The 12,492-nt window shown below is 40.0% G+C and overlaps 3 protein-coding genes and 1 pseudogene across 3 annotated transcripts in view; all 4 read right to left on the reverse strand.

Annotated features, from left to right (window-relative positions):
* LOC148337218 (uncharacterized) overlaps nt 1-2,004 on the reverse strand; it is a 2,237-nt gene extending 233 nt beyond the window's left edge. The window contains exons 1-2 of the mRNA XM_088295505.1: nt 1,547-2,004; nt 1-814 (exon numbers count right to left, since the gene is read on the reverse strand). The exon at nt 1-814 is cut by the window's left edge and continues 233 nt beyond it. Coding sequence (XP_088151631.1) covers nt 1-814; nt 1,547-1,739 — 1,007 coding nt within the window. The 5' untranslated portion in view covers nt 1,740-2,004. The remainder of the gene's footprint in view (nt 815-1,546) is intronic.
* A 604-nt stretch (nt 2,005-2,608) lies between these two features.
* LOC148337219 (uncharacterized) lies at nt 2,609-4,935 on the reverse strand. Its single transcript, XM_088295497.1, has 2 exons — nt 4,441-4,935; nt 2,609-3,754 (listed from the first exon to the last, which is right to left on the reverse strand). The coding sequence occupies exons 1-2, from the start codon at nt 4,631-4,633 to the stop codon at nt 2,754-2,756; spliced, it is 1,194 nt and encodes a 397-aa protein (XP_088151623.1). The 5' UTR covers nt 4,634-4,935; the 3' UTR covers nt 2,609-2,753.
* A 1,243-nt stretch (nt 4,936-6,178) lies between these two features.
* On the reverse strand, nt 6,179-8,869 carry LOC148337220 (uncharacterized). The gene is made up of 2 exons (XM_088295512.1): nt 8,272-8,869; nt 6,179-7,320 (listed from the first exon to the last, which is right to left on the reverse strand). The coding sequence occupies exons 1-2, from the start codon at nt 8,462-8,464 to the stop codon at nt 6,521-6,523; spliced, it is 993 nt and encodes a 330-aa protein (XP_088151638.1). The 5' UTR covers nt 8,465-8,869; the 3' UTR covers nt 6,179-6,520.
* Nucleotides 8,870-10,820: 1,951 nt separating this feature from the next.
* Nucleotides 10,821-12,416, reverse strand: LOC148337221 (uncharacterized; annotated as a pseudogene).
* Between the last annotated feature and the right edge of the window lie 76 nt (nt 12,417-12,492).

Here is a 12,492-nt window from a genome sequence, read left to right on the forward strand (position 1 = left end):
CCAGTGTGTGTTCTCATGTGAGTTTTGAGAGTACCCCTTTGTGTTACTCGAAGGCCGCACACTGAACAGATGAAAGGTTTCTCTCCGGTGTGTATTCTCATGTGCGTCAACATATTTGACTTGATTGAGAAGCGCTGATCGCACACTGGGCACGGAAAGGGTTTCTCACCTGTGTGTATTCTCATGTGTTGAGTCAATGCCGAACCCTCAGTAAAACCTCTGTTGCAAAGTGAGCACGTAAAAGGTTTCTCTCCCGTGTGAGTTCTTATGTGCGTTCTCAAATTTTCCTTTTGGGCGAACCCTTTACCGCAAACTGAGCATACGAAAGGTTTCTCTCCGGTGTGTGTTCTCATGTGCACTTTCAGAATGTACTTGTCAACACAGGTTTTGCCACATTCCGAGCATTTCAAGTGCTCGTTGTCGGAGTGATTTCGCATGTGTCTTTTCAGAGAATAATTACTGCTGAATGTTTTGTCACAATGAGAGCATTTGAAGCGTTTGTTATCATTGTGACAGGTCCCACCAGAGTCAAGTGAGTGCGACTTTGGTTCGTCGCTTTCTGACATTGGAGCCAAAAGGCTACATGCTTGCGATCCTCCACAGTGGTCTCCAGCAGCTTCTTCTTCATCATTACTCTTGACGATGGCACAATTTACTGCCGACTCCAGCCTTTGAAGTCGATCTTCCTCCGCTTCCTCTTTAATGTGGGGGACACGCGGCTGCTCCTCTTCTTCTTTAATGTGGGGCGGATCTGACTCTTGCTGCTCTATCCTGGGGCTCCATTGCTGCTGCTCAGGGTAAACATCTTCAATAACTGCAGGACACAAAAAGACAAACACAAGTTAGTCTTGCACCGAGCAATCACAAAGCAACAATGAGAAATGAAACAATTAAATGCTCTTCCACCAGATGGCAGAATGCGCAATTAACCTATTTTCGAAAAGCTGCAACCACTCGTACAGCAAAATAAATCACAGTTCATGGAATCACATTTCTGTTGAACTAATTGGGCCCAGATTTCATAAAGGGTAAGTACAATTCTGAGGAAATTGAAAATAAATTATTAAAATTTCACTATGTATATACACATGATATTTTCTCTGATATGTTTTTGCAGCTGTGAATTTTCTCAAATGTGTATATATGTGCCTTGGTACAATAAAAGCATGACGATGACGATGCAAATACCTGGACGTAAAAGACGAAATATTGCCCTTGTGTGTCATATTCGTATTTCAAAAAGCTTTTCAGTCGATAGTGCAAAAAAAGGAATGACTGTCTTTGTATATGTCTGTCTTTATGTCTTTTTAGGCCGTGTGTCTGTCTATCCATTAATCTTTCAGTCTGTCTTTTTGAAGGATCCACCTATCTCCTTGGAGTTCTTTTTTAATTCTTTCTTTCTTTCCCTTATTCTTAAAGAACTCTCAAACCAGATTAATTTACGGGTGCAAGTCCTACTGTACGACAGCCTTCTTCGGAACAGGCATAATCACGAAAAAATAGACATTTTCATAACTAAACAAGCGAGGGGAATAGGTGAACAAACCTGGTACATGTAATTCAACTTGAGTCTTGTTGAAAGCGTCCAGCAGTTGACGTTGTCGCTCGTTCTCCTCTTTAGTCCGACAAAGTTCCTCCTCATACTCCGCTATCGTTCTCTCAAACAATACAAATATTTCTTCAACGGCTCCACTTAATCGTTGACTCAGCAAGACTCTGAGCATTTCAATTTTACACATTTTCAGACAATCGTAATCACAACTTGCTTATCTTATGAGTCGCTTTTCTTTTCCTCGCGTACAAGCTAAGCTAAGCTAACAGGAAATGCTAACAAAGTGCACCGAGATAAATTCATCTGCAGCACGAAGACTGAGTTGATGGTGACTCCAATACGTGCAAGTGTATAGGTTTCGAAGTGTGTCCAATCATCCAGTAAGTATTTTTTTGTAGGGCTCGTTTAAAGGTCTGGCTCTTGCTGCGATTGTAAAGCGGAAAATAGCACCTTCAGCGTCAATTTCAAAGTAAAACCCTATGCTAGTTGTTTTTTTTTAACTGCCAGTTTTTCAAAATAAATTACAATGCAGTTTAAGGGAGTCGATAACGGCGAAATCACCACAACCAGTTAAAGTGTACCTAACACAGAAATTATGAAAGAAAAACATGTCACACAGATTCAGACATTAATATGTATAAATAATTTATTTCTGACAGCAATACGCATATTTGTCTAAAATATACTTGGTAGTTGGATTTTTAAAAATTCTATTGTTAAAATATGACTACTTTATTCTTTTGTTAAACATTGCATTTGCTTTAAGCTATTTTAGAAAAAATAAAAATCCCTCCTGTAAGATGACAATTCTTTACGTATAAAAAGCCCAACATTGATCTCATATGATTAATTTTGTCTCGAAAAGACCTTCACTGTATACACGCAGACTTGCGCTGCATTTCTTCCGTTCAAATTATCTGGAGGCCATTTGTTTTTAACGCTAATGCTGTAATGTGAGTTTGACATTATATTAACATGCACTGGGATGATAGTTTGTTATATTTATGTTTTAAACTACAAATGTAGGCAATTAAGAACACTGCTAATGACACTGAACACTATCAATGGTTTTTATTTAGGATCACATATACACGTTTATAGCTCACAACACAAAATCAAAGATTTATCACAATGTGTTCAAGGCATCAATTTTCTTTTCTCCAGTACAATTGGGTTTGTTCAACTTGCACTCACTATAGAATCACACACTACAACTTAATGGTTTCTCACCAGAGTGTATTTGTATGTGTTTTGTGAAAGGACCCCTTTGAGAAAATTGTTTACCACAAATTGAGCAGGAGAAGCGTTTCTCCCCAGTGTGTGTTCTCATGTGTTGAACCAATCCCGATCGATCACTGAAATTTAAATTGCAGATGGCACACGTGAAAGGTTTCTCTCCAGTGTGTGTTCTTGTGTGTGTTGTTAAATGCCCCCGTATAGAGAATCTTTTACCACAAAGTGAGCAGGCGAAAGGTTTCTCTCCTGTGTGTCGTCTCATATGTTTACCCAAATTGGAGCGATCACTGAAACTGAAGTTGCAGACTGAACATGCAAAAGGTTTCTCTCCGGTGTGTATCCTTGTGTGTTTAACCATCGCAGAGTAATCGATGAATCTTTTGTTGCAGACAGAGCAAGAATAAGGCTTGTCTCCAGTGTGTCTTCTGGTGTGTGTCGTTAAGTGTGCCTTCTGAGAGAATCTTTTACCACAAACTGAGCACATGAATGGTCTATCTCCAGAATGAATCATCGTGTGCACTCTCAAACTATTCTTGGAACCAAAAGTTTTCTTACATTGAGAACATTTCCAGTGTGTGCTACCAATGTGACATTTCAAATCACCTTTAGAGTGTTCATCATCAGAGTGAGAGTGTGATAGTGGAGCCAAGCAGCTGTCTGCTTGTGATCCACCACAATGGGCTCCATCACCTTCTACTGTCACGTGTAGACTTGAGCTGCTGCTTGGAGGCTCCGCCCCTCTGTTCTCCCCGCTCTGACTTTTGTCGTCATCATATTCACTCTTCACAATGACACCAGAAAATGGCAACTTCAGCAATTGGCGATGCTCTCTCTCCTCTTCTTCTTTAATAAGGAAGGAATTTGCCTCTTCTTTCCCTTGGCTTTGGGTTGGCTCTGGCTCCTGCTGCTCAACTGTGGCGCTCCATTCCTGTTGCTGGTCAAGGGGAAGACTTTCTTCAATGGCATCTACAGGACACAATAAACAAATTATCTTTAGTAAAGCCAACAAACTTTCCAAGAAAGTGTACATTGACATATTCACCTTTGTGTGCGTGTTTGTTTTTTTTCCTGTTGAACTCACCCATAGTAATAGCAGTTGTGTCAATTCTGAGGCGTGTTTATGCGACACATGAAGAGCACTTAAAGGGGAAGTCAACATCCCAAATGATTTGCAAAAATATGTTCTATGTGCCTTCACTCGTCTAAAGATGACGTTCGGATGAATAGTGTGTTTATGGAATATTAAGCTATAGAAAAAAAACTTAAGATATAAAAAAAAAAATGTACGTGTTTCAACTAGTATAGAACATATACTTGTTAAGAATGTATTTGGTTTGACATGTCCTTTTAAAAAAAAAGTGTACACACCCTGCTTCTATTGTCAGTTCTTTTGCGATAGAAAGGTAAAACCAAGCTAAATAGTACTCCTCTACAAACTATACAAATGTGTTATTGCCTAATGAAGCAAATTCAACACCACCAACATCACCCCGCCCCCCCAAAAAAATAAAAACAGGTGATACCCTCGCAATTGGATGAACTTTATTCAAACAATCGACGAGCACCATAACATAAAAATGCGTAGGCAGCAAGACAGCCGTCTCCATGGGTGAAATAATTTGAATGAGTTGAATATGATGACGAGCACACACCTGCTCTACGTGGTTCATCGTGAGGCCTGAAAACAGCGTCCAGTAGATGACGTTGTCGCTCGTTCTCCTCCTTGGTCCGACTAAGTTCGTCCTCGTACTGTGCTATTGTTCTTGCGAGAACTCCAAATATTTCTTCAACCGCCGCACTCAGACGGGCATTCAGCATCGCTCTCAGCATTTCGACTTTACACATTTTCACAAGATAATCGACACTTTACGCTCACTTGGGAACTCTGCTGGGCGATGTGTTGATAACAAACGCGTCGCTTTGAGCGTAGCTCGCGAGCTAGGCTAACCCAAGCTAGCTAGAGAAGCTTAAAATGCAACAAGAGATCGGATGATCGGATACGAGCATATAATTAGAGATGTTTTACTCCAAACTAACGACAGGGTTTTTTGTGTCCAGGCTTCAGTACATCCAGTCCTACTTTGGAAAGAACGATTGCAATTCATACGCCTTCAGAAACAGAACCGAACCCGGAAGCAAATAGTAAAAAAAAATGTCTACGGTATACCCATTTAGACAAACTACATGCAACGAATGCGCGATTAAACATGGAACGTTTGCTAAATAATTTACAGAAAGATCCTACTACAAAATGAGTCACAGCATATAGTTTACAGATGCCCCCTTGACAATACTACGATACAAGTGTGCGTGGTTGAGTGACGACTATTTATAATTTCCCTTGTACTACCAGATAAATATGTGACTGGCAGAAAAGTTTAGTTTGACATTATTGTAATCAATGGATCTATTGAAAACAGTTAATACTAGACTAAATATCGTAATAAATATGATAACACTAAACATATATTTTTTCATTAACGCAAGTATGCAAGAACAAGTGTGCAGTGAGATTATTATTACACCTTCTGCCATCTGCCAGAATGGCCGAGTGGTCTAAGGCGCCGCGTTTAGGACCCAGTCTCCCCAGGAGACCTGGGTTCGAATCTCGAATTTCCCCATAGTGGCACTAATAAAGGGAATATTATTATTATTATTATCTATTCATAGACAGATATTTTAGCCAATTTCAATATCGGAATAATCAAATAGTGACTTTATTGTCAGAGAAGAAAAATGCTGTGCTGGTTACATGTATGATGGGTGTTGAAGGCCAGGAGGGGAATCCTCGCATTGGTCTTTGCACTATGAAGGTGTCTGAGGATAAATGCAGCCTCTTGTTGACTGCATCATCAAACCTGCCCCAGTGCATCAAGTAGCATTCGAAGGACTTTATGAACACAGATGTCAAGGTGAGTCCTATAGTCAATTTCACCTGTAACTTCCATAATGCGGACTGTGGTTTTGTTACATGCGTATTGTATCTGCAGTACTCAGCTTTATTCGCACAGCTTCTCTTACACAACCTTTGTCAGATACAAATACAAAATACATAGTGACCCGTAAAAGTTGAGATTTATGTGTACCAATTGGAGGCAATAAACTTCAAAATTAGTTAACAATTTTTCAAAAAGGAAGACCAAGTGCTTGCTGACAATGAATTACTCAATTACTAATTATGTTTACCCAAACCACATAAATTACAATGGTCCACTAGCTGACTGACTAACGAAACTGATGAACGAAACTAGTCTCAGTTTTACAACACGTTATAGCCCTTTTGGTAAAGTACCGGTACATTTGATCACAAACAGTGGAGCAACTAGCAACACATAAGGCAATAAAACAATATGTACATACTTCTATAGAAATTAATTGAGGTCCCGATAATTTACGCCACCATTTTTATTCAGTGTTTCAATAATGAAAAATAGCATTGTATTGTATAAAAACAACAGAGCTGATAATGAAACAGCAGGTTAATTTTCAAAACAATGTACACAAACTGTGGTTTCACATTTATGTATAAAGTCATTTAACAACACAGGATATTTTGGAACATTGTGAGCATTTGTGGCACAATTTAGACACACTATTTAAATGCATACATCATTTACTGGTTGATCTTTTATCTAAAGACTGTAAACTGTAATCATATACCCTGTTTCATGTGTCTGACCTGATATGCAGTGTCTTATCAAAGTGCAGCTTTGAGGGAATCATGTCGAGAAATTACGCAGATGGTTTCTGTCCAGTGTGTGTTCTCATGTGTTGTCCCAAATTTGAATGAACATTGAAACTTGGGTTGTACACTGAGCAAGCAAAATGTTTGCCCCCTGCGTGTGTTTTCTTGTGTTGAATCAGTGCAGAACGATCCCCAAAACGTTTGCCGCAGAGTGAGCAGGAAAACGGTTTCTCGCCAGTGTGCGTTCTTGTGTGAGTTATCAAGTTGGCCTTCTGAGAGAATCTTTTCCCACAAATTGAGCACATGAATGGCTTCTCTCCAGTGTGAACCATCATGTGTCTTCTCAGATTCCTCCTGTCGCCAAGAGTCCTCCCACACTGAGAGCATTTCCAGTGTTCTTTGCCAGAAGTGTGACTTTTCATGTGCCTTGTCAAAGTGTACTTGGTACCAAATGTTTTGTCACATTGAGAGCACTTGAAGTGTGCGTTGTTAGTGTGCCATGCCGTGTCATCTTTAGAGGGTGACGTCCCATTGTCGCGATCTGATACTGGAGCTAAGAGGCTGTCTGCTTGCGATTCTCCACGGTGGTCTCCATCACCTTCTGTTGTCACACGTTGACTTGAGCTACTGCTTGGAGGCTGCATCCATGTGTTCTGATCATTTTGATGGTGAAGAAGCTGCGACTGGTGCCCATCATCCTCACTTTTAAAAGGAACACCAGTCAATGGCAACATGCTCACATCAGCCTCCTCCTCTTCTTCTTTAACATGCACGACCTCTGGATTCTGCTGGTCCACCATAGAGCTCCACTCTTGCTGCTTAGAGGGAACGTCTTCCTCACTGACATCTGCAGGACACAAGATAAACGCATGTGGTTTCGTGAAATCAAGCTTGAATCAGTTAGGATAAAATACCATACTGCAGATGTAATTTGGATACATGTCTCTGAAATACATTTGTTTTATTAATATAAGTATATACTGTATGCAACTTTCTGACATGTTTGGTCAAATTATGTGCATCCTAATTAGAACAATAGGTAAGACATCTACACGAGTAGCAATATTAAAACAAGACATATTAATTTAAAACGGAAAACAGTTGAAGTTAGCAGATTGGCATGTGCAACTGCTTTAGATTGTCCAACTCCAGGCAGTTTCTTTCCGAGAGCCATCTCCATTCTGAACTCTCACACACACACGAGAACACCCTTACCTTGCAGAACAGCATCGTGATGTGTTTTTATATACCCTATTCAGTACTAAATTCCATTGCACTCTCTTATTTATTTATCTAATTTACATATTTGTCTGTATTATTGTTGTATTGCACTGGAGAGGGGAGCCCTCTAATCTCGTTGCACACTTGAGTACAATGACAATAAAGGGATTTCTAATTCTAATTCTAATTCTAATTCTAACCACAGACCAGATCTGATACAGCGCCTCAGGAGTCCTCATTCCTGTTCCTCTCGGGCCGATTTCCTGGATGTTTTCGATCTCTCCCTACTTGAACACACCCAATTCAAAATATCAAGTTCGTTATTCAGCTTCCGCAGACCTTGCTGATTATCTGATCATTTTGATCAGATGTGTTGCAGCAGGGAGAGACGGAAAACAACCAGAAAACCGGCCCTCGAGGAAGAGCGACGGAGACCCCTGACTTAAATTAATCAAATTAATGGAGACACCGCTGACCTCCTTCAGTGCCCGGATGTTCAACTTTATGAGAAGTCCATAACAGAAGTAACGGTAATTAGTAGACGTTACTGCACAAATGAGAGGAAAAATGATCAAACCTGCTGCAAGTATCTCAGCTTGAGGCCTGAAAACAGCGTCCAGCAGTTGACGTTGTCTCTCGTTCTCCTCTTTTGTCCGGGAAAGTTCCTCCTCGTACTCTGCTATCGTTCTTGCAAAAACTCCAAATATTTCATCAACGGCTGCACTTAGTCGCTGATTTAGCAACGCCTTCAGTATTTCTACTTTACACATTTTCACACACTTTACACTCGCTTGCTCACTTTCGCGTCTCTTTGTTCCCAGCTAGCACGCTAAAATAAGCTAAGCTAAAATGAGCTAAACGGAGAAGCATCGAAGTGCAAAGAGACTGTACGAACTGTACCACACAGTCAGTCAGTCAAGTTAACTGGAATGGTCGCTTTCTGTCTACCTAGGTGCGCTGTGTCGGGACTTGTTCACGCAAAATAAACCAAGTTGAATAGTAAAGCATTGAACGAGGCTTGTGTTGTCGTAGTGATGATGACGTAGGCGATGACGCAGCCTACTCCTACTCCTTTGATCTTCAAAGAGATCAAACGTGTCGACATAATCTTTTATTTATTTTCCCAATATATTTTAAGCGTGACAAAGAGAAGAGGTGAATGATTATTTAAGACACATGGCCTGGGTTCAACAGGCTTCGGCTTTTAAATCCAGTTTTAGATCGCCCCCTTTTCCTTTTTTACTCACTTCCGGCAGAGACGAAACATTCTACTGCGTTACTGCCTCTACAGATATGGATGTGTCATTACACGCTATAGTCTCACGAATATTGATCACTTGGATTTTCAAAACATTTAGGTACATTTCAAACCTGGTATCCCTGACACAAAGGCTGGTACGCAGCAAAAAATGCAGACCCCAGGTATTAACGTTCCTCGTTGAAGCAACGGATTTCAGTCATTTGATAAAAAATAATAACAGAAAAAAATCAGGTTTATGCGCTTTGACAGACGAGATGTCATATGTGCACAATTACATTCGTTCTTGTCGCACCCTGTCACAATAAAGGTTTCCTGTCAGGTGGAATATGTAGTGACTTATTTTACGGGTGCCGCGGAAAGTGTTAACAGTGAAACTTCGTGTCGGGGATAAGAGTTGCGACTTTACTTTATGGCTAAATTGGTTATCAGCTCATTTGGAAGGTCTCACACTGACATGAAAACCACTCACGGCGAAATACGCCATTTGGATAAAAAATATGTGAGCGACATGAATCGTTGAGATGCAATGGAAATGAATAGCAGGTTTTCGCGGGTATGCAAGACACCCCCCAAAAAACAAGTTGTCCTCTTGGGGATAACTGGGACACATTAAAATGTAAAATAAACTGTTTTAATGTTAGGATTCTACACGTGGCGTCAACATCATCGTTACTTGCAAATGTGCATGATCAAAAGACGACAGACGGCAGATGATTCCTGCTTTGGTCCGTTGGCTGCGCTGCTAGTTAGTAGAGTATCTATTTGGTGAAGAAAGTGGTGTGTCCATGGCAACAGCCGCTATAGCAGGGCTGTCTGATCTTAGTCCATGCCTTTTAAGGTCCTAGGCGTTTTCTATAAAGTATAAGACCTGAAGGCAATATAAAAACACTGTACACTGCATTAATACAGTACTTAATCACATGCTCTTGGGAATTTGTGGGTGCATGAGATTTTATGGGTCTAGTTAGTAATCGTCCGAGTCCTAGTGCGTAAACGGACATGCATTTTTTTAAAGGATGCATTTATTGATCCGTATTGATCTGTAGGCCTGTCACAATTACTAATTCTTTACAATATTATAACACAATAACTCAAGTACATCATTTGTAAGAACAATTAACTTAAAACAGTGTTGATGACATATGACTTATCAAAATGATAAGTTGATATAGTGGTTATCATGACAGACCAATTGATCAGATACCTCTACTTGTGTTTCTATGATATATAACAGTCTATTTATTTTAGAATCTGTCTATTCTGTCTGTTTGAGTATCTGTTTATATAATTCTCACATTTAATTTTCAGAAGCTCATTTTGGTATAATGTGTGAAAGTCTGTGAATATGATGTATAAGAGGCATTTCAGTTTCAATAGAAGTACTTTTGGTTTTTTAAACTAACACACACCTCAAAACAATTCGCAACAAATATCTGCCCAACAGCCTGTAAATAACTTAACTGAAGTCATAGCATTTCTGAAAATATACAAGCGTCAATGACTACTAAAACAGTTGATGTACAACAAGCACAAAGTAAAATATAGTGTGTCCAAGAGCAAGCAACTTTCTGGTGCCATTTTGCCAGTATTTAGCAAATAATTTAATAAATGCCTTGCGTCCTCAACAAATAAGACTGTTGTCAAAGTAAAACTAATAAAAAAACTCAAAAGGTGAGACATATCAATCCGCTACTCACAATTAAAATTATTTTATTTAGATGATTAGTTTACATTTAATGAAAGCTTGAAATTCACAATCTCAAGAAATTCCAAGAGTAAGAAAGACACCAGTAAATGGATTTTAAATTTCGGCTCACAAGCCCAAGCAAAAAAATAAATATTTTCTAGTAACCATTAGTTTGTCACTATTTTTTTCCATTTATTTTGCAGCTTCATTTCTTACCAGTGCACTTGTGTTTGTTGAGGTTGTCCTTCCGAGTGAATTTCTTATCACACACATTACAACTGAACACTTTGTCACCCGTGTGTGTTCGTTGGTGCCGAGTACATGTTGAATAAGCACTAAAACTTTTTTTACAAACCAAGCAAGAAAAGGGTTTTTCACCAGTGTGTGTTCTTGTGTGTACCTTCAAAAAGGCTTTCTGAGAGAACTTTTTCCCACAAACCGAACAGGGAAATGGTTTTTCACCAGTGTGTGTTCTCATGTGCACTTTCAAATATTCTTTTTGACTTAACTTCATACCACAAACTGCGCAGGCAAAAGGTTTCTCTCCTGTGTGCGTTCTTGTGTGTTTTATCAAATGTACCTTTTGATTGAATCTTTTACCACAAAACGAGCAATTGAATGTTTTCTCTCCTTTGTGAATTGTCATGTGTCTTTTCAGAGTTGCTGTGTTGATGAAAGTTTTGTCACATTGAGAGCATTTAATATGTGTGTCCTCAATGTGACATGTCATATCAGCTTTTGAGTGTTCATCATCATCAGTGTCAGGAGAGTGTGATGTTGTGTTGTTGCTATCTGACATTGGAGCTAAGAGGCTGACCACTTGTGATCCACAACTTCTTGTCAAGTGTTGACTTGAGCTGCTGCTTGGAGGCGTCGCTCCTCCGTTCCCCTCACTTTGACTGGGACAAAGTTGTGACCAACGCTCGTTGTCTTCATAATTTTCAGTGTTCACAAGGACGCCACTCAGTGGAAAGTTAGTGACGTCAGCCTGCTCTTCTTCTTCTTTGACGGAGCGGGGCTTTTCCTCTTTAACATGGAGGGGCTCTGGCTTCTCTTGTTCCACCCTGAAGTTCCACTCCTGCTGCTCAGGCTGAAGAGTATCTTCACTGATGCCTGCAGGGCCAATGAAGACAAACACACATGGTTTGGTCAAGTTAAATACAAATAATTTTCCCGCAGAATAACATTTGAATGCTCTCAGCATTTACATAATACACAGATATATTGTTTGAAAGCAGAGAGTAGTGACAAAACAAGTGAGAGGAATAAGTGAACAAACCTGCGGTGTGGAATTCGACTTGAGGCTTGAAAACAGCGTCCAGTAGCTGACGTTGTCGCTCGTTCTCCTCTTTTGTTCGGCAAAGTTCCTCCTCGTACTCCGCTATCGTCCTTTCAAACACGACAAATATTTCTTCAACAGCCGCACTGAGTCGTTGATTTAGCAACGCTCTCAGGACTTCAACTTTACACATTTTCACGCGATGATTACAATTTACACCCACACTTGACCTTTTCTTAGCGAGACGTTGCTAACGTCTGCGTGTCACTGTTCGCAGCTCGGTAACTAAGCTAAACAAGCTGGAGAAGCTTCACGAATACATTGAGGCGAGTTAATTCTGTCGCGAACAATTTCACTCTGCTTTACAGCAGATTTATATAGATAGAGCACAAAGCGTGCAACGAGCCTCCAGTTGGCTTTGTTGTTGCTTCTTAATATCCGGTAGTAAAAACACTACTCTAGCGCTTTACTGCCCCTGTCAGGTGTGGAGTGTCATTACATGCTTCATTCGCTACTCGCAAACAAAAGCGAGAGTTTCGAGTGTAATATCAGGATGACGCTAAAATGTTTG

Source organism: Idiotropiscis lumnitzeri, chromosome 5, assembly GCF_059441095.1.
Source record: "Idiotropiscis lumnitzeri isolate Australia: NSW breed Sydney's pygmy pipehorse chromosome 5, RoL_Ilum_1.0, whole genome shotgun sequence".
NCBI classification, from domain to species: domain Eukaryota; kingdom Metazoa; phylum Chordata; class Actinopteri; order Syngnathiformes; family Syngnathidae; genus Idiotropiscis; species Idiotropiscis lumnitzeri.